We start from the raw sequence: 23574 nt of genomic DNA, 5'->3' as shown, positions 1-23574 counted from the left end.
CCCCCCTCCCTCAAGAGATAATATTGCAATTATTAATGTTTTATGATACAGTGATTAATGCAATGGCATGCTAAGTGTTATCTATTTGTCCTCACGTCATATTAAATAAAATAAAACATTTCTACTCGGGATTTATTGATCTAGTGGCTTTTGTTGCGTCATTGAAAATATGAAATTCGTTTTTATTGACTTGCTGGGTGGAAATTTGACTCTTCTGTGTCTGTTTCTCCCCACTCTGCCCCCCCCCCCTCTCTCTCTCTCTCAGTCTAACTCTAACCCAGGAGTGCAGGTTGAGGGAGTGCAGTCTTCTTGTGATGGCAGTGGTCTGGCCAGCGCTGGCTGCTCACAGGTAACAGCAGGGGTGTAAAAAGTACCCAGAAATTATACTTAAAGGTCCTGTGACTTATAAATGGCCTTTTCCAGTGTTTAGCATTGTTTCCTAGCAATGGGGGATTATATCAATGGGGTCTGTGTCTCTAATTATCATTTTGACTCATCAGTCTAGTCTCGAGTTTCACGAGATCTTTCCTCGCTCAACTAAGCCATTCTGATTTGACTGTTTTGCTGACGTGAATAAGGCGCTGATTTGCATAACTAACGGCCCCTCTATGGTTGTAGCGCAACCATTTGCTCAACAGCAGAGTGAGTGGAAATACCTTCACTTCCTCAAACGGGTGGGTGCCGACAGAGAGAGGCAGAGAACGAGAGAGAGGGAGAGAGATGGAGATGGAGAGAGAGAGGGAGAGAGAGAGAGGGAGAGAGAGAGAGAGAGAGATGGAGAGGGAGAGGGAGAGAGAGAGAGAGGAAGAGAGAGAGAGGGAGAGAGAGAGAGAGAGAGATGGAGAGGGAGAGAGAGAGAGAGAGAGAGAGAGATGGAGAGGGAGAGAGAGAGAGAGGGAGAGAGAGAGAGATAGAGATGGAGAGGGAGAGAGAGAGAACGAGAGAGAGGGAGAGAGATGGAGAGGGAGAGAGAGAGAGAGAGAGGGAGAGAGAGAGAGAGAGATAGAGAGGGACAGGAGCTTCTGTCGGGGAAATAAACACACGCTTTTTACACACAACCTGACCGGCGCGCGGGGCTGGTGTGGGGCTTCTCCCTGGGAGCACTCTCATATCACTGTCAAAATATCTTTGACTCCCACGCGCGCTCCCATATTCCGATCCGTGCAATAATATTCACAGCGGTATATATTGTCATTTGAAACAAGTTACCAATGTGCATTGTCCCGTGGGATTAGAGCTGCCGCGATAACCGCATTACCGCGGTATCGCTGTTGCATCACGCTCACCGCAGAGTTAGGCTGAATACCGCGTCACTGCTGTTTTTTATAATAATAATAAAGTTGGCTTGCGGCTTGCGGCTCTGCAGATATACCCTACTCGGTTCCAAGCGACCCTATTGGTCCAGCCTGGCTCTGCGGCTCTGCAGATACCCCCTACTCGACGCGTCACACTTTGTAGAAAACAGAACGCCGCCATCTTTACTGCCTCGCTAAGGATGCATTTCATTCAGGATTTGTTTGCGACAGAACCAAGTGCAATAAACAAAAAAGAATGGATTCACTGTGTATTCTGCCTTATTTATTGATGAAACAAAACCGACATCAACCCAATTTACCACCGAGCGGAGAGTTTAGTGTCACAACAAGATCGCTGATGTGTTAAGTTTGTTGTTGTTATCCGATATACACGAGAGGTAACGTTAAACCCGGGTTTGCTTGGTAGAATACACAATGAGAGGTAACGTTAGCTTTGGCAGAATAGACGCAACGAGAGTCTGGTTAATGTTGTTATTGATTGATTGATTGAAACTGTGTTAAACTCTGGCTTGCTGCAAGCCCTCGGACATCTATGCCCACGGAGCTTTCAGTGTACACAAGCGAGCGGCGGCGGCCCCGCCTGCATCCCCATTCCCCAAACGGAGTAGTACCTGGCTGCAGTGGAAAAGGAACGAAGTACCAGGTGCCTAAAGCGGGTCGAGTCGAGTAGGTAATATGCAGTGGAAAAGCGCCATTAGACTAGAGGCAGGCTATAAGAGTAGACTACTAAAAAAAAATTAAAAATGCATTCAAATTTTTTTTTTTTTTGTGCGCACTGTGCGGTAATTACCGCGGCGGTAGGAAATATTTCGCAAATTCGTGCGGTAAGGAAAATATCAATACCGCGGCAGCTCTACGTGGGATTATTAATAAAATTAATGAAATTAATTAGTATCCCCCTCAATCTCTCTATCTCTCCCTCTGTCTGCCAGTCGCAGACTGTGGGCGACTGTCACTCAAAGTGCTTATGGGCGGAGCCAGCCCAAACAGCTTGGAATCTTGAAGTCGAAAGATTTAGCTTTTGAGTAATTGATAAAAAATATAAAAATGAATACAAAAAAAAATACTTTACAGATGTGTTCACAGGAATTGTAAAGTTGCCCAAATAGTGAAAGGAATAGCAATGCATGTCCCCTGGCCCTGGTAACAGGCACGCACAAACACACACAGCTCCTGTCAGGCCGGGGGGCGGGACCTTCACTAGAGACCATGTGACCTATGTGTGTCCCCACCCCACGGCATGCTCCCCGGGCCAGCACTGGACCTAATGCAACACTACAGAACCAGCACTGGACCTAATGCAACAACAGAACCAGCACTGGACCTAATGCAACACAACAGAACCAGCACTGGACCTAATGCAACACAACAGAACCAGCACTGGACCTAATGCAACAACAGAACCAGCACTGGACCTAATGCAACAACAGAACCAGCACTGGACCTAATGCAACACAACAGAACCAGCACTGGACCTAATGCAACACAACAGAACCAGCACTAGAACCAGCACTGGACCTAATGCAACACAACAGAACCAGCACTGGACCTAATGCAACAACAGAACCAGCACTGGACCTAATGCAACACAACAGAACCAGCACTGGACCTAATGCAACAACAGAACCAGCACTGGACCTAATGCAACACAACAGAACCAGCACTGGACCTAATGCAACACAACAGAACCAGCACTGGACCTAATGCAACAACAGAACCAGCACTGGACCTAATGCAACACAACAGAACCAGCACTGGACCTAATGCAACACAACAGAACCAGCACTGGACCTAATGCAACACAACAGAACCAGCACTGGACCTAATGCAACACAACAGAACCAGCACTGGACCTAATGCAACACAACAGAACCAGCACTGGACCTAATGCAACACAACAGGACCAAGAGCGCAGAGCGGGAATCCTCCCTGCTTTAATATTTCATACAGCATCTTACATTTGCTGCTCCACTTGTTTCTGGTCCGCGGGTGCGTCTGGAGTCTGAGAGACTGAGGGCCGAGCGGCCCAGAGGAAGACTCACGGCTTCGCTTCACACTAGATCTGGGCTACTTCACCTTGTTTGTTATATTCTTTGCCTTGTGGGGTCCATGCTTTAGCTCCATGCATAACTAGCAGGGTTCGCACCAGGTCCTTGAAGTCCTTGAAAACAGCCAATTTTTTTTTTCACTGCCGCACTACCAAAACGGTTAACCCTTTCACTGCTACCATACACAGAAGGTCAACCCTTTCACTGCCACACGACAGCCGGTTAACCCTTTCACTGCCACACTACAGAAGGTTAACCCTTTGCTATCACAGATTTAAACGGTTAACCTTCTGTAGTGTGGCAGTGAAGGGGTTAAAAGGTCCTTGCGATTCAAATCAACCATTCACATTGAATGTTTTGTTCATCCATGATCAAATTGTTCTGAATCGAGACATTTAATATTTCTTTATTTAAAGTGTAACTAATTGTCGGAAATTGGTTTTTTTAAGCCATAAATATTGGATCCGATAATTATTTTCTATAAAAAAAAAAACGGCATTTAAAAGTGAATTGTATCCTTTTTTAACACTTTCTCTGCCACGCTTATATCCATCAATGTTTGATCACTGCCAGCACTGTAAGTCTATGGAGATGTTCACCTTCTTTGCAGGGCTATAACTTTTTTAATTGTATTGCTAAATTGACATTACTATGCCCCATTCAACATCGATTATCTATCGTTCAGGATGTAGGAACGTTTTACTTTTTCATTCACACATTCATACGAAAATACCGTCTAGAGTATAAATATGTTTTTATCGTTTTCTGCAGTATTTCCTAGAACGTGAGATATAGACATAAATGCATATATTAGATTATCAAATGCCGTTTGATACCGATCCACGCTATATAAAAAATGTCAACTGTACATGGTCCTAAACATTATGACTGATCATGCGCGGGTGAACGGAGGGGGGGGGGGGGGGGGGGGGGCATTTATAATTCCGTGATCGACGTTAAATGATTTATGTAGTATGGGTGATATATTGATCAGAGCAGTTTGTATCGATAATAATAATCACTCACACTGAAACTCACGGCATCCTCCTCTTAGCGTTGGGCGATGAGAGTGGAGCAAACAGATCCCAGTTATGTGATGGGGATCGAGGCGATCTATTTCCGGTTTGTATAATACGAATACACGCCCAAATCATGTCGATTATTGAGTTATGGCAAGGATCCATATCCACGGTGTGTGTATTGAGTTTCGCGACCATATACGAGTGGCCGGACGGAATAGGGAGACGCACCGGGATCTCAAGAGATCCACTTCCGGTTGCAACTCGCCGATCAGCCACCAGGTGGCAGTATTGAAGCGTTGCAGAGTTGTGCTGGCTCACACAGCATCCGACAAGGCTCCGTCAGTGAAATATGAATACCATGGCGAAAATATGAAATATGATCAGAATAACGAAAGTCCTTGAATTTCGTGTTGCAATGTCTATGGGAACCCTGCATGCATAACGACCTCTCTCGACACCACAATACCCCGCCCTGATCCCAAACCTGTAACATACACTAAATACAATCTGGACTCAACTATGTACAACCACCAGCGCGTAGCGCAGCGGTTAGTCCACATGGTTCTCCATGATGCCGGCGATGAGGACCGCGTGGACTCGTCCACAAGATTAAATGCTTATTTTCTGTAATGGGGGACTCTGTTAAGTGTTGCTGTCCCCATTCATTGATGCTGTCACTCGGTCCTCCTAATCTAAACTCGGAGCTAATGGCAGCCACCAGATGTTGCAGCTTTACATAGCAGCTCTAATGTTGCAGCTCTACATAGCAGCTCTAATGTTGCAGCTCTACATAGCAGCTCTAATGTTGCAGCTCTACATAGCAGCTCTAATGTTGCAGCTCTACATAGCAGCTCTAATGTTGCAGCTCTACATAGCAGCTCTAATGTTGCAGCTCTACATAGCAGCTCTAATGTTGCAGCTCTACATAGCAGCTCTAATGTTGCAGCTCTACATAGCAGCTCTAATGTTGCAGCTCTACATAGCAGCTCTAATGTTGCAGCTCTACATAGCAGCTCTAATGTTGCAGCTCTACATAGCAGCTCTAATGTTGCAGCTCTACATAGCAGCTCTAATGTTGCAGCTCTACATAGCAGCTCTAATGTTGCAGCTCTACATAGCAGCTCTAATGTTGCAGCTCTACATAGCAGCTCTAATGTTGCAGCTCTACATAGCAGCTCTAATGTTGCAGCTCTACATAGCAGCTCTAATGTTGCATCTCTACATAGTAGCTCTAATGTTGGGGAGCAAATGTGAGCTCCAATGCTTGCTAACAGACAAAAGAGGATGCTCAGGCATTGTGGTGGAATAGACACGACATTCTCTCACGCCATCACAGCGGCCATACTCGATACTCTTTACACGGCTGCGTCTGCTGGTACATCGTCCTCATTCCGAACCATTGGAGAATTGCACTTAGGGCATCATGTTTAATGCAGCGTTTCTCAATCTGTGAGCCGGGATGTGAAATGTGTTGCGTGCCGGTTTCTGGTGGCTCCCCCCTCGTGACGGGATGAGACGAGGCTGTGCCTCAGGGTGGGGCTGGAACACTGGGCTGTAAAGGTCTCGGAGCCCCTTCCTTCACGGACGGGTCTATATTATTATAGTACAATGTAGGGGTGTAGATATTTGACCCCACAACGATTCGATTACGATTCTTCAGGCAACGATTCGATGCATCATGAAATCTCTTTATTTTATTTTTATTTATTTTATTGTTATTCGCACTTACAAACATACATTCTGGAATAAAGTAAAAAAAAAAGAACAGTTCAAATGTGCAGGAAAGGTAAAAAAAAACAACCAAGGGCTTATAAGCGACCTCCCCTCTTAAACCTATATAGGATAACTACACATTTGACCACGATTCGATTCGATACATTTTCGATCAGTTAATTCCCCAAATATTTTTGAATACACAAATGTGGCTGGGGGAACTGATTCACTCAGCATGAATGGTCTGGACTATAGGTCAATAAAAAATCAACCTATATTTAAAAAAATATAAAAGATATTGAAGATATTCTAACATTTTCAAATCGATGCAGTTGAATCGTCACCTTAGGATCGATGCATCGTTACACCCCTAGTACAAGGGGAACACTGAGACTACATGGGTCCTTTTAACCCTTTCACTGCCACACAACAGCAGGTTAACCCGTTCACTGCCACACTACAGAAGGTTAACCCTTTACTATCACACTACCGAGGGTTACCGTCGGTAGTGTGATAGTAAAGGGTTCACCTTCTGTAGCGTGGCAGTGAAAGGGTTAACAATTTGTTTGCGTTCACGTAGATCTACGTTTCTGTGGCCCAGCGGTTGAGTGCCGGAAACGTAGATCTATGTTTTTGTCTTGTTTTTCTTTTATTCACTATTGCCATTCATAACCCATCGAGGCACCTTGTGCATGCTGTCCTGAATGTGTCTGAGATCGCAGACGGTCAATACCACCGCCTAACGCCTTGCGGCCACTATTGCACTCCATTTGAAACAATGTGGTTTGTTTTCTCGGGCGAGCTGGGGCGTGGGGGCGGGTCCTAAACACTCCGGCAAGACAAGCGGTCACCATGGTTGCCTCGACGAGTTCATCCGCCCGCCCGTTCATGTGCAATGCTGGATAACGTTGGACAAACGATCGTGATGAATATTTGGAATGGCGATCAGATAATTGGATTATTCTTTTTGCATTACATCAGAGACAAGGTAAGGACTATATATTACCAATCTTGCGTTGATCCGATAATTTTTTTGCCGCGATTGCAGCCCGTGTGTGTGTGTGCGTGTGCGCGCGCCGTTGGCTGCGATAGACGCACAGAGGGCCGGTTTTCCCCCGTCCCCTTTCGTGCATGCACGAGGAAACAATACCGATAATGTAGCGTTGATTTCAGGATGATTCGATAATCAGGCGAAAAATGGCAACGTGATAAATGGATTTCACTAAGGGGCTGTTTGACGGAGTTCCCTGGGATTACACAGGATCACTCTACAACTATACTCATATTCACCACGGTATAAAACGGAAATGTATAGATGAAAAAAAGTATCAGTTTTTTTCACGTTGACCGGAAGAAACCCACTGACAATCGACGGCGTTATTAGATCCATAGCTATAATATAAAATATAGGTTTAGCACTACAAACAAGGTGAGCGCTTACATGGGGTTAATGGGTGGCAAGGCCTATGCACTTCCCGGAAGGGGGCGTGGCACCCAATGTGTTAAGGAGGACAAATGGACATCTTCAGTCCAACATCTTTACATTATTTGCTCAAACCGCCTACTGTCTGGGAAGTTCATCTTCTTACGTTTTACAAAAATGTCAAAATGTTTAATACACATCTTTAACACATTGGGTGCCACACCCCTTCCGGGAAGTGCGTCTGGCCTTGCCGCCCATTAACCCCATGTAAACGCTCACCTTGTTTGTAGAGCTAAACCTATATTTTATATTATAGCTATGGGTCTAATAACACAGTCGATTGTCAGTGAGTTGCTTCTGGTCAACGTGCAAAAAACGGATAATTTTTTCATCCGTACATTTCCGTTTTATACCATTTTGAATATGAATATAGTTTGGGTGCTTCTGCGTAATCCCAGGAAAAAGACGCGAAAATAGCGTTTTAGTGGAATCCACTTATCACGTTGTCATTTTTCGCCTGATTATCCAATCTTCCTGAAATCAACGCTAGATTATCATTATTATCCCACCGCCACCAACGGTAAAAAGCACAACACAGTCCACACAGACAGCTTCGATCGCAGGAGAAAGAAATATCAGATCAACGCAAGGTTTGATATATAGTGTTCTTACCTTGTCTCTGATGTAATGCAAAAAAAATAATCCAATTATCTGATCGACATTTGAAGTCTGGGGAGTCCGTGCCACGTTATTTGGCAATTCATATGAATGAGGGGTGGGGGGGGGGCAGCCTCGTTGATGTATGATGGTGACCGCTTGGCTCGCCGGAGTATTTAAACCCCCCCCCCCCCCCCCCCCCCCCCCCGGCTCAGCTCGGCCCAGAAAACAAACCACATCGTTTCTAATGGGGTGCAATAGCTGCCACAAAGCATTAGGGGGCGGTGTTGACCGTCTGCCAGCTCAGACACACTCTGAACAGTATGCACAAGGTGCCTCGATGGATTATGAATATGGCAATAGTGAATAAAATAAATGCTGTGAGAACATCTACGTTTCCGGGACTCAACCGTTGGGCCACAGAAACGTAGATCTACGTGAACGGCACCCAATGTGTTAACGGTTATTTTAAATAACACAACAGTCTTTAACAATCATCATATTAATAACTGTCTGTGTGTAATCTGTCCCCGCAGGGATCCAGTAGTCGCCTGGAACACGACTCGGCCAGTGAGATGAGCTGTGGGGGAAGTTACTCTGTTCCCCGAAGACTCAACAGCCACCTGGGCACTAAGGTAATGTAATATAATAATAATAATAATGTAATATTAACAAAGGTGCTATAATATGGATTAACTAAGGTAATGTAATATTAACAAAGGTGCTATAATATAGATGAACTAAGGTAATGTAATATTAACAAATGTGCTATAATATAGATGAACTAAGGTAATGTAATATTAACAAAGGTGCTATAATATAGATGAACTAAGGTAATGTAATATTAACAAAGGTGCTATAATATAGATGAACTAAGGTAATGTAATATTAACAAAGGAGCTATAATATAGATGAACTAAGGTAATGTAATATTAACAAATGTGCTATAATATGGATTAACTAAGGTAATGTAATATTAACAAAGGTGCTATAATATAGATGAACTAAGGTAATGTAATATTAACAAAGGTGCTATAATATAGATTAACTAAGGTAATGTAATATTAACAAAGGTGCTATAATATAGATGAACTAAGGTAATGTAATATTAACAAATGTGCTATAATATGGATTAACAAAGGTAATGTAATATTAACAAAGGTGCTATAATATAGATGAACTAAGGTAATGTAATATTAACAAAGGTGCTATAATATGGATTAACTAAGGTAATGTAATATTAACAAAGGTGCTATAATATGGATTAACTAAGGTAATGTAATATTAACAAAGGTGCTATAATATAGATGAACTAAGGTAATGTAATATTAACAAAGGTGCTATAATATAGATGAACTAAGGTAATGTAATATTAACAAAGGAGCTATAATATAGATCAACTAAGGTAATGTAATATTAACAAATGTGCTATAATATGGATTAACTAAGGTAATGTAATATTAACAAAGGTGCTATAATATAGATGAACTAAGGTAATGTAATATTAACAAAGGTGCTATAATATAGATTAACTAAGGTAATGTAATATTAACAAAGGTGCTATAATATAGATGAACTAAGGTAATGTAATATTAACAAAGGTGCTATAATATAGATGAACTAAGGTAATGTAATATTAACAAAGGAGCTATAATATAGATCAACTAAGGTAATGTAATATTAACAAATGTGCTATAATATGGATTAACTAAGGTAATGTAATATTAACAAAGGTGCTATAATATAGATGAACTAAGGTAATGTAATATTAACAAAGGTGCTATAATATAGATTAACAAAGGTAATGTAATATTAACAAAGGTGCTATAATATAGATGAACTAAGGTAATGTAATATTAACAAATGTGCTATAATATGGATTAACAAAGGTAATGTAATATTAACAAAGGTGCTATAATATAGATGAACTAAGGTAATGTAATATTAACAAAGGTGCTATAATATGGATTAACTAAGGTAATGTAATATTAACAAAGGTGCTATAATATAGATTAACTAAGGTAATGTAATATTAACAAAGGTGCTATAATATAGATTAACTAAGGTAATGTAATATTAACAAATTTGCTATAATATAGATGAACTAAGGTAATGTAATATTAACAAAGGTGCTATAATATAGATTAACTAAGGTAATGTAATATTAACAAGGGTGCTATAATATGGATTAACTAAGGTAATGTAATATTAACAAAGGTGCTATAATATAGATGAACTAAGGTAATGTAATATTAACAAAGGTGCTATAATATAGATTAGCTAAGGTAATGTAATATTAACAAAGGTGCTATAATATAGATTAACTAAGGTAATGTAATATTAACAAAGGAGCTATAATATAGATGAACTAAGGTAATGTAATATTAACAAAGGTGCTATAATATAGATGAACTAAGGTAATGTAATATAATAATAATAATAATGTAATATTAACAAAGGTGCTATAATATGGATTAACTAAGGTAATGTAATATTAACAAAGGAGCTATAATATAGATGAACTAAGGTAATGTAATATAATAATAATAATGTAATATTAACAAATGTGCTATAATATAGATGAACTAAGGTAATGTAATATTAACAAGGGTGCTATAATATAGATGAACTAAGGTAATGTAATATTAACAAAGGTGCTATAATATAGATGAACTAAGGTAATGTAATATTAACAAAGGTGCTATAATATAGATGAACTAAGGTAATGTAATATTAACAAAGGTGCTATAATATAGATGAACTAAGGTAATGTAATATTAACAAAGGTGCTATAATATAGATTAACTAAGGTAATGTAATATTAACAAAGGTGCTATAATATAGATGAACTAAGGTAATGTAATATTAACAAAGGTGCTATAATATAGATGAACTAAGGTAATGTAATATTAACAAAGGTGCTATAATATAGATTAACTAAGGTAATGTAATATTAACAAAGGTGCTATAATATAGATGAACTAAGGTAATGTAATATTAACAAATGTGCTATAATATGGATTAACTAAGGTAATGTAATATTAACAAAGGTGCTATAATATAGATGAACTAAGGTAATGTAATATTAACAAAGGTGCTATAATATGGATTAACTAAGGTAATGTAATATTAACAAAGGTGCTATAATATAGATTAACTAAGGTAATGTAATATTAACAAAGGTGCTATAATATAGATTAACTAAGGTAATGTAATATTAACAAAGGTGCTATAATATAGATGAACTAAGGTAATGTAATATTAACAAATGAGCTATAATATAGATGAACTAAGGTAATGTAATATTAACAAAGGTGCTATAATATAGATTAACTAAGGTAATGTAATATTAACAAGGGTGCTATAATATGGATTAACTAAGGTAATGTAATATTAACAAAGGAGCTATAATATAGATGAACTAAGGTAATGTAATATTAACAAAGGTGCTATAATATAGATGAACTAAGGTAATGTAATATTAACAAAGGTGCTATAATATAGATGAACTGAGGTAATGTAATATTAACAAAGGAGCTATAATATAGATGAACTAAGGTAATGTAATATTAACAAAGGTGCTATAATATAGATTAACTAAGGTAATGTAATATTAACAAAGGTGCTATAATATAGATGAACTAAGGTAATGTAATATTAACAAAGGAGCTATAATATAGATGAACTAAGGTAATGTAATATTAACAAAGGTGCTATAATATAGATTAACTAAGGTAATGTAATATTAACAAGGGTGCTATAATATAGATTAACTAAGGTAATGTAATATTAACAAAGGAGCTATAATATAGATGAACTAAGGTAATGTAATATTAACAAAGGTGCTATAATATAGATGAACTAAGGTAATGTAATATTAACAAAGGTGCTATAATATAGATGAACTGAGGTAATGTAATATTAACAAAGGAGCTATAATATAGATGAACTAAGGTAATGTAATATTAACAAAGGTGCTATAATATAGATGAACTGAGGTAATGTAATATTAACAAAGGTGCTATAATATAGATGAACTAAGGTAATGTAATATTAACAAAGGTGCTATAATATAGATTAACTAAGGTAATGTAATATTAACAAAGGTGCTATAATATAGATTAACTAAGGTAATGTAATATTAACAAAGGTGCTATAATATAGATTAACTACTGTAAGGTAATGTAATATTAACAATCCCTATCTTTTAAACCGTGGCCCATTGAGTACAAGGATGGATAAAACGGCTGGCCGTGAATGAGTTAATGGTCTGGCACCGTCCTACCTCTGTGACTGCCTACATAGATATGTTCCAAACCGCCCCCTCAGGTCCTCTAGTGCGGACCTGCTCGAGGTGCCTACAATGAAATATAAAAAATATGGCGAAGCAGCTTTTTGTTTCTATGGGCCGACGGCTTGGAATAATCTCCCACTACATACTGTATAAAACAGGCAGCCTCTGTGGATAGCTTTAAAGCACAGCTCAAGACCTATTTCTATACTCTTGCTTTTAGCTGATTTTAAAATCTCTGTTGTCATTTATGCTTTTTAGCTATTTTCTTAATCATGTTTTGCTATTCTTTTGTGGTTTTACACTCCTGCTTTTCTTTTCTTTACTTTTTTTAGACTACCACCACTACTACTACTACTACTACTATTACTACTACTACCACTACTACTACTACTACTACTACTACCACTACCACTACTACCACTATTACTATTATTACTACTACTACCACTACTACTACTACTACTACTATTACTACTACTACTACCACTACTACTACTACTACTACTACTACTACTACTACTACTACTACTACTACTACTACTACTACTACTACTACCACCACTACTACTACTACTACCACTATTACTACTACCACTACTACCACTATTACTATTACTACTACTACCACTACTACTACTAATAATAATAATAATAGATCAAATTTATATAGCGCCTTTCATAGAACCCAAGGTCGCTTCACAATCGGGACAAAAAATAGGGCAAGGAAAAATAGGGGGGGGGAAAGGGGGGATGAGGGAAGGTACTACTACTACTACTACTACTACTACTACTACTACTACTACTACTACTACTACTACTACTACTACCACTATTACTATTGCAGGGCTCCAGACTAACTTTTTACATTGGTTGCACCAGTGCGCCTAACTTTTTCATTTAGGTGCACCAGCACATAATTTAGGTGCACCCAAAATTTTCCACTGCGCCTTTTGCCGCTGCAATAATACATTTTAAGCGTTACCTTTACCATTACCTTTTTTGTCAGTTTCCATACACATTAGTAATTTCTTAAGATGTTATGTAAATTATTGTAAAAAATAACATTGTATTACAGTTAGCTCGCAAAGTCCAATCCGTCACCTTTTTATGTCTATTTTAACACATTCAGCTCAGTTCCAGTTAGAGCTGTCCCCAAGCCTGTTTTTGGGATTCGAACATTCGCCAGGGTTTTTCGAACGGATGTTCGAACCATCGTTTTTAATCATGCAAACAATTGGCTCCTAATTAGGGAGGTGTAGTCTGACGTCACTTTGGACCGCCTGCGAGGTCCACCCGTATAAGGATTTATCTTTGGGAAAATGGATTATCGGCTATTGTAACAATTCTACCTCATGAACATTTGCACAAATGAGTTCCCTTCTATCACTAACATTATTTGTTACGCATTTTTGGTTGAAATAAAATTCAGCAATCTTTTATTTGTTTTTTTACAATTAATTGCGAATATTTTCATGTTGAGCTATAGATTGTGGATGAATACGCACAGAAAGGTACACCATGCAAATGTTGATGCTTTATTTGTTTTAAACGAGACAATTTAGAAATGGGCAATGGGCAAATACATTGTGTTTTGAAGATGGTGGACCGGCCGGAAACAGCAATCATGTAACCACTACACCTCCCTATACTAATAGTCTTTCGGGTATTTTATTTTGAAAAATGGCCACTTCCGCCCGCGCCTCAACCCAGCGTACTGTCGAGTCTTGACTAGCAAAGTTTAGGCACATTGCTGCAGTTGAGTAGTAGTAACTACTTACTGGTCACGGGAGGCTTGAATAACGTTTGAATGATAATCCATTTTGTGAATACATTTGTTGAAACAGCTTTGTTGGCCGACGGCTCCTGCTATCTTAACGTTAGCTAAAGCTAAAGGGCTGCGCCCTAACGTTACATAGATTAATTAACGTGTATAACATACCTGTGTAACGTTAAGCAGCTTGTGTTCCGCTGGGAAAGCATCACTGCATACACTTTGTTTAATCCAAACGTCCATTCGGAAACGTTGTATTATGAAACCAGTATGAGACGCTGTGCTTCTTTTATCGTTTCAATGCTCACATGGCTATTTTGTTTATCCCGTCATTCAGCGAATAATAATGGCAGGGTGATGATCAGAGCCAATCAGAGGCAGATCTGGGCTGGTCTTTGCATAATGCACGTGTTATAGCCAATCAAAGGCAGAGATTATAATTTTTTTTACGCACATGGCCAGGGGGAAAAAGACGCTAAACACACACACATACACACAGACAGACAGACCTGCTGGGAGCTGGGAGCACCAGTGCGACAAGGGAAAACATCCAGTCGCACAGCTCTGAGTTTTGTTCGCAAAATGCGACCAAAACGGGCGCACCCTGGAGCCCTGTATTATTACTACTACTACTACCACTACCACTACCACCACTATTGCTATTACTACCACTCTATATTAACAACAATTTATTCCCCGTTTGCCCTCTAGGTGGAGATGGTGTACAGTCTGTTGTCCATGCTGGGGACCCATGATAAAGACGACATGTCTCGGACGCTGCTCGCCATGTCCAGTTCCCAGGACTCCTGTATCGCCATGCGCCAGTCCGGCTGCCTGCCCCTCCTCATACAGCTTCTCCATGGCAACGACAAGGACTCTGTGTTGCTAGGTAACCATTGCTAACACTGTTGACACTGGACAAGGGGACTTTTTTTTTTTTTAGCCTAAAGACAAAGAATCAGAAATACGATTTCAGATTGTTTAGTTTCTTTCAAATATGATTTAAATATTATCTAACACCTATGCATTCTATTTATTTACACTGTATTCATGCACTACACAGTTGGCTAGGATTCTGAGAGGAGGGGGGGTTCGTGTCATCTCCCAGTGCAGTTTGTTTACTCAATTATGAAAACATACCTTAGTGGGCGGCTGGGTGGCGCAGCGGACATTGCGCTCGTCACCAACGCAAGAGACACCGGGTTCGACTCCGGCTGTCGGCGTTGCCTCCGGCTTGGGCCAGCCGTCATACTAACTCAATTGGCAGAGTTAGCGGGTGGAAGTCGATGGGTGGTAATCTGGACGTTGTGGACAGTGACTCCTACAGGTCGGTTGGGGGACGCCTGCACAGCAGAGACAGGAAGTGGCGGGGGCAGTGTGAGCCTCCCACACGTTACACCTCGCCAATGAGAGTCCGCGCTGGCAGGTGAAAAGATGTGACAGGCTGCCTCCCTACAACCGGCCAGTGGGGGGCATATGCGAGCAACTTTCAAGACAGGGGAGGGGAGAATTGGCACAGCGGGTAATTGGGATGGGAGAAAAATAGAAAAAGAGGAGAAAAAGTGGATTAAAAAAAAGAAATGTGTTGTCATCATAGTATACAGCACAAGTACAGTACAACGAAAATAAGCTTGGCATCCAACCAGAGTGCACATGTAACAGTAAAGTGCCACAGCAATATACAATGTACAGGTGATTAAACCGGATATCAAATATATAAATGAGTACTACTGAGGAATAGTGCTAATCAGATGTATGTGTACAGTGTTATAGTATTAATATGTACAGTGATACAGGTATAAAGACACCATGGTAGTAGTCATACTGGCCAGTGGTATAACTAGTAAGGTAGGTAAGAGATAGGTATATAGATATAGTATCTACAGATTATACAGGTATATACAGACGTATGTGGATACAAATATATACGGGAAGTATAAATATATATATATATATATATATATACGGTATATACAGCATTATTGTACATGCTATCATAGTTAGAGTAATATGGGTTATATGCAGGTGTATAAATACTGGTATATAGAAAGGATTCTATGCAGGTATATTCAGACAGATATGTGTATATATATGTGGTATAAATGTAAGTACGGTAAGTATATATATATATAGCACCTGAGGAAACGGAAGCGAAACGCGTTGTGCAATAAAAAAAAAAAAAGCTAATTCCAGTCCTGAGGAGTGTGCTTTCTTTCTTTTGAACGTATCCAACTTTTAGTTTTATATATATATATATATATATATATACATACATATACACAGCATTATTGTACATGCTATCATACAAAGCTATATGGGTAGACTATAGTTTGAGGTAGGTAGTTATGATTAGTGTAGGGCAGTTGTAGACAGGGAAAGCAGTAGGCAGGTATAAATTGAGTACAGGCGGGTTCAAAGTTTGTACAGTATGGGTAACTGAGCCTTATTATTTACACAGCATTATTTCACTTATCTTACTCTCCCAAAACCACATAGTGCATCTTTAAAGGCAGAGGCGGTGCACTTTCCAGTGATGCAAAACTGTCAAACACCCTGTCATGTACAGAGGTCTAACGACCATACAAGATAGTAACTGGGCAGGTGGTACATGAGCAGAAACAACCCCCTCAGTAGAAAAATGCTTTTCAAAACAGTCCCGGGTAGGCAGATAGTAAACAAAGACGTTTCTCAAATGGTAAATTATGTTTATTGTAATGTGGGGCTTCCAACCCACGGCCTTTTCCCAAAGGGAAAAGGGATGTTGTCAGTGGGGATTTCAACCCACAACACACACAAAGGGAAAAGGTATGGGAGGACAAACAAGATATACATATAAGACAACTCAAACAAAAACTTAGTAGTCACGATACTACCTTGGGCCCATCCCAGGCCACCACAGCTGTGGAGTCTAACCCACACTCCATGTAATAAGATGGCACCGTGCCACACAGTGTTGTTCTTAGGCCATAGATAGGCGAGACAGCAGCCTCCCCACTCTACCATAAGGCAAGTGACTCCAGCAACGAGACTCCCGTGTGTGTGTGCTGTCAGCTACTTGTGCACCCGCCCCTCTTGATGTGATTGCCATCAGCTGTCCTTCATTAGGCAATCAGCACCCTTCAGTATAGGGACGGGCAGCACCTGACAGGAAGAGAAGAAGAGATATCATTGGCTCTCATGTTCACACACACACACACACACATACAAACGATACTAATCTAATGTTCACATGGTCTTCCAAATACAGTAATAATGATAATGACCAACCCACGTACATCACACACCCAAACTAGGTTTGGTTTATTACACTGGTTACTGCTGGTTCAAAAACACACTTAAAACAGACATGTCTTCATCTGCTCATCTGTGTTTTAACCCTCCTCTCCCTGTGACTCCCTCTACACCTCCCTCCCTCCCTCTATACCTCCCTCCCTCTACACCTCCCTCCCTCCACACCTCCCTCTACACCTCCCTCTACACCTCCATCCCTCCTCCCTCTACACCTCCCTCTACACCTCCCTCCCTCTACACCTCCATCCCTCCTCCCTCTACACCTCCCTCTACACCTCCCTCCCTCTACACCTCCCTCCCTCCTCCCTCTACACCTCCCTCTACACCTCCCTCCCTCTATACCTCCCTCCCTCCCTCTATACCTCCCTCCCTCCCTCTACACCTCCCTCCTCCCTCTACACCTCCCTCTACACCTCCCTCCCTCTATACCTCCCTCCCTCCCTCTACACCTCCCTCTACACCTCCCTCTACACCTCCCTCCTCCCTCTATACCTCCCTCTACACCTCCCTCCTCCCTCTACACCTCCCTCCTCCCTCTATACCTCCCTCCTCCCTCCCTCTATACCTCCCTCTACACCTCCATCTACACCTCCCTCCCTCTACACCTCCCTCTATACCTCCCTCTACAACTCCCTCCCTCCCTCTATACCTCCCTCCCTCCCTCTACACCTCCCTCTATACCTCCCTCCCTCTACACCTCCCTCTATACCTCCCTCCTTCCCTCTATACCTCCCTCTACACCTCCCTCCCTCTATACCTCCCTCTACACCTCCCTCCCTCCCTCTACACCTCCCTCCTCCCTCCCTCCCCCCTCCCTCCCTCCCTCCCTCCCTCCCTCCCTCCCTCCTCCCACCTCCCTCCTCCCCACCTCCCTCCCACCTCCCTCCCTCCCTCCTCCCACCTCCCTCCCTCCTCCCCACCTCCCTCCCTCCTCCCTCCCCACCTCCCTCCTCCCTCCCCACCTCCCTCCTTCCCTCTTCCCTCCCCACCTCCCTCCCCACCTCCCTCCCTTTATACCTCCCTCCCCACCTCCCTCCCTCCCACCTCCCTCCCTCCCTCCTCCCTCTCTCCCTCCCACCTCCCTCCCACCTCCCTCCTCCCTCCCTCCCTCCTCCCTCCCTCCCTCCCACCTCCCTCCCTCCTCCTCCCCTCCTCCCTCCCTCCCTCCTCCTCCCCTCCTCCCTCCCTCCCTCCCCCTCCTCCCTCCCCCCTCCCTCCCTGCAGGTAACTCCAGGGGCAGTAAGGAGGCGCGGGCGCGGGCGAGTGCGGCGCTCCACAACATCATCCACAGCCAGCCGGACGACAAGCGTGGCAGGAGGGAGATCAGGGTGCTGCACCTGCTGGAGCAGATCAGGGTGTACTGTGAGACCTGCTGGGAGTGGCAGGAGAGCCACGAGAGGGGCGTGGACCAGGACCAGAACCCCAGTGAGTCCAGGGGACAGAGGCCGTCAGGGCCACAGCTTGGTTCTGTATGAGCCACAGATACCCTTGTTTTTGTTAATTTTCTTGTTACTGTTTCGTCCAATTGGACAGCAGCTTGCTTCCTTTTTTTTATCTGATTGGTTTTATTTTTTTCCTGTTGTTACTATACATATATATTTTCTTTTACCCTTTCTTTTATATAGCTTCTCTCTCTCTCTCTGTACAGTGTCCTTGAGTCTGAGAAAGGCACTTCTCTCTTCAAATCCAATTTATTATTATTATTATTATTATTATTATTATTATTATTATTATTATTATTATTATTATTATTATTATTATTATTATTATTATTATTATTATTATTATTATTATTATTATTATTTATGAGCCCCCTGAGATTGTGCTTCATACAGTAAACAGAATAAAGACCAGATACTAGGGGTGTAAAGGTACACGTATCCGTACCGAACCGTTTCAGTACTGGACCTAAGGTTCAGTACGGCTGTGTACCGAACGAATACAACGGTACGTTAACCACTAATGAAAGCATGCAGAATTGAATAAAAAACTTGATTATTAATTTCAATATAGAATATTCATTGACAGCCTGTTAAGTACGAGTCGTAAACCGAGGTCAGATTGATTATCCCATAACTCATTGGTCCGCATCCCAGCTTCAAGCAGCGTCCTGCGAAGTTTGGGACGTCTAGGACTCAATTGTGTCTATAAACTTCAGGGCTCAAACTCAGCCGACCTCGGCTCACACACATGCACCCCCCCGTCCCCTCCAGTCATACAGTTGATTGATTAGAGTTGCGGGGTATATTTACTTTATTCTATTTTGCTTTAATCTACTCGGTTGGCCGTATTACTGCTTTATGGCATTACTTGATAATAACAGTTATACAGAACCCACCTTTAGTCCTTAATGCATAATCATATGTCTCCTTTTACTCCGTAGGGATAAAGCCACACTTCTAAAGTTTTTTCATCATTAATCAAAACGCAAAGGGTGAAGTTACAAATGCAGAACACATTTCAATGCTTACCCGGCCGTCTGGTCAGAAGAAAGGATACAAAGGATATATTTATAGAGAGGTTTAATTAGAAAAGGCAAGTTACAAAAAGAGACTGAATTAGAAAATGTCCAATTCAGTTAAAATATGCATAAAACAAAACATCTCATCTGGCACGGCTTGTGCCCCGTGTCAAGCACCATCTTCTCCTTCCAAAAAGTCTGCAAAATCTGCCTGTGATCTGGCCAGTTGGCCTTTATAAAGGGCCCCAGATCTCTTCTGCTTATTGGTCCAAATACAGCGCTGTCACCGTGATGTCATTTCACCAGCCAGTCAATGCACGGTATGTGGGAACTGGCTCTCCTCCCATTCTACTCCACTAGGCCGTAACTCGAAAAGTAATTGTAACATTTTTGCTGGAACAGACTCCCTTTGTTTCTGCTGTGGAAAGTCCCTTCACTTTTCATCTCATTCAGACCCCACAAAGGGTTAACCGGTCAACCGTCTGCCGGCCGGAGAGCTCCGGGCAGGGCCACATTCCCTAGGTTGACTCCCCATCGCAGGCTCATGGAGGGAGGGAGACAGATGCATCTGTACAGACCAAGCAAATCATTCTTCTCTACGCAGAAGCATATAATTGAATACTGAAGCATATTAAAAATAGGTTAGATTCACACAATCACTGTCTTCCAACCAGAGTTTTAGTTTTAAAGTGTATAACGAATATACTGGTTATAAAAGAACAAACAGGAATGTCAATGTTCTGTTGTTGAATGTTGTTCTGTGGCACTCAACATGTGTCCACACACAACGTGTTTCCTTTCCGACGGGGCACCACCAGCCAGAACACACGTCACAGCCAGACACCCACAGCAACACATGCCCAGAACAGGATGTCATACCAACCAGTGTCGCTTAGTTGGCTGTGACACCTTACACCTCCTCTGTCATCCTGGGAGGTCATTGTCCATCGTCAATTGAATAATTGAATAATGAAGCATATAATTACATGTGAAAAATAGGTATATACGGCTATATTGGAATGAATCAGGATGTCAATTTTTAAAAGTGTCACTTGTTGTGTGGCACTTCACACCCACTCTGTCATCCTGGGCGGTCATTTTCCATTGTCTTAATAGCGTCTGTACTGGGGGACGAGATGGCGATTGTGGGGTCACATGGCTGTGACTCTCCACACCCCCTCTGCCATCTTGGTACCTTGTTACCCTGGTAGCCGGCGGGAAGACTTGCATCTGTTGTTCCCTGGCTGGACGGCTCGACAGGATAGGGGTCACGTTGTTGCTTGGTATCCGGCGGGAAGACTTGCATCTGTTGTTCCCGGCCGATGCACCCAGGCTGTTGTCGTCTTGGTCATCTTGGTCATCTTGGTCATCTTGGGGTCGCCCCCTCTGACCTCTTGGATCTCTCCCATAGTTTGAGGTAGGTTGATTTGTCACTTCTCGGGCGACCCCCACGGGTCCCCGAGAATTGTAGCAGCAGTCCTCTATTGAAGTGTGGTTGGCCTGGTCATGTGACCCTGTCTGTAGGCCTCGCAGAACATCACAGATACAGTCCACCGAGGACTCGTTTCTTTTCTCTCTTTCAGGTCCATTCAGGGCTCTCGTCGCCCTGTAGCCTGGGTCCAGGCCGATGTCTCTCTGTCCGGTCTAGGAGGTCTGGGAGGTCTGGGAGGTCTGGATGAGGACCTTGAGGATGCTCTGGAGCTTGACCTATCCCAGTCTTCCTCCATTTCCGAGTCCTGACCTGAGTCAGTATATTCCTTCTTGCCATTCGCTGCGTCGTCCGCTGACTCCGGGGGACCCCCCCCCCCTGTCTAAGAATGCGGCACTGGTTCAGGTTTTGTCCCTTTACCAGCGCACCTTTACCAGCGCACATTGTTCACAGGCCTTTCGGACTGTTATCGCTCTTTGTTTGGCTTTAGGTATGAGAATGTTGTTAGTTCTCCTACTTCCGGCATGTCCAAGGTTATCATATACCTGTCTGATCATGTGAGTAGCCTCGTCCTGTTAGCAATGGCTAGTTAGCCTGCTATTCGCTCCTATTTGCAATGGCTATTTCAGCCTGCTCGCAATGGCTATTTCAGCCTGCTATTCGCAATGGCTATTTCAGCCTGCTATTCGCAATGGCTATTTCAGCCTGCTATTCGCAATGGCTATTTCAGCCTGCTATTCACAAAGTAGAGTTTTTTCTACTTAAGTTCTGACTTTAAGTAAGCATTTAGTTACTTCAAGTTCAAGTGACTTTAGGGCTCCCTAGCCCTATTAGTCGCGAGTAAACGCCACTTCAAGTGGTTTCTTATGAACCCTCTCTTGTTCCTGATAGATTTTTTACCTCTTAGGCTGTCTGCTGCGCTTTGCAGACCTCTACGTCACTCATTGTTCCAGATCTCGAGCACTTAGGAGGAGTCTTGGTTGGAGAGGATTGCTTGCTGATAAGATCACACTTGAGTAAGGTTTTAACTCAAATCTGTAATAAATTTTACTCCAGAGGCCCCTGACCGCAGTTATTTCAGTTCATATTCTTTCGGCTTTTGATACCTATTCAATTAGCATAAAGCCCAACTCACGGATGTTCTAAGCCCCAGAACCTCCAATCCGTTTTGACAGACCTATAAACCAGTGACTCGGCCGCCCAAGCACCACAGCGTCCTGTATGCTGAAGCTTCCGAGTCCCCACAAATCTGATAGGCCCGTCGGATATAGAGACCCTGATGCTCGCTCTGTCCCCCCGCGTCAAGGTGCTAAGCTTGATGAGAGTTTGCAGAGTCTCAATTTTTATCCATAGGCGCTGGTGAGTGTACATCTCACGCAGCTGATATGGTTGGTACAGGTGCTAACCTACCAGATGGTAGCTGTCAGGAAATCCCCTTTGCATGAAATAGATTACAAATTCTTTCGTCCTCTCTACTCTGGTTTAGAGAAAAGACGGACATCTTTACAGTATTTGTGTTGAGAAAGCATTTTGACTTGGTCATACAGCATGCATTCCGTCCGTAACTGGTCTCAGGACCATGCTGCGCATTTGGCTGCAAGACGGTTACCACCTGGTACACCGATGAATAGCTTTTCAAGCAGTAAGCCTGATCTTTGCCTAGGCGTTCCACGTATGACTGATTCTGCTTCAACAGTGAGAGACAAGCTCCCGTCTCGCACCTGTGGGATTAGTTTCTCCACCATATTTTCCCCTGGATCTTGACCGGGGATTCTTACTTCCATTTCCATCATTTGGGCCATTGAAGCCCCTTCGGGGACCTCCAGTCCTTTGAGGTGTCTCAAAATGCGAGCGGCCTCCGGGTCATCATAGAGAGGTGACCCATGGAAAATCTGAGCACACTTATGGATATAAGCAGCCTGGGTCTCCCCTCGAAGCATTTCTGGGGCCAGTTTTTTGAGCACTTGGGTTTTGCTTAACAATTCTTGTGCTTTGTTGCTTTCTCCATATTGGGTGCTGTCACGCAGACTCCTGCCTGTATGTGAACTCTTTCCTCTCGGTCGGTAAATGTCTCCGGGAGATTGGGCTAGTATGGAGTGAGGGCTCACTTCCGGTCGGTGTTCCTCTGTGCTGTGTCTCAGGGCTCGGA

The 23574-nt window shown here is 42.4% G+C and overlaps 1 protein-coding gene across 1 annotated transcript in view; it reads left to right on the top strand.

The window, feature by feature from the left end:
- apc (APC regulator of WNT signaling pathway) overlaps positions 1 to 23574 on the top strand; it is a 236617-nt gene that overhangs the window by 181949 nt on the left and 31094 nt on the right. The window contains exons 8-11 of the mRNA XM_084325051.1: positions 266 to 349; positions 8716 to 8814; positions 14956 to 15133; positions 18760 to 18960. Coding sequence (XP_084181177.1) covers positions 266 to 349; positions 8716 to 8814; positions 14956 to 15133; positions 18760 to 18960 — 562 coding nt within the window. The remainder of the gene's footprint in view (positions 1 to 265; positions 350 to 8715; positions 8815 to 14955; positions 15134 to 18759; positions 18961 to 23574) is intronic.

The sequence above is a fragment of the Notolepis coatsorum genome, assembly GCF_963971535.1.
Source record: "Notolepis coatsorum genome assembly, chromosome: 11".
Lineage (NCBI taxonomy): Eukaryota > Metazoa > Chordata > Actinopteri > Aulopiformes > Paralepididae > Notolepis > Notolepis coatsorum.
Note: the sequence above shows the minus strand (reverse complement) of the source record. Positions and strands in the feature narration are given on the sequence as shown.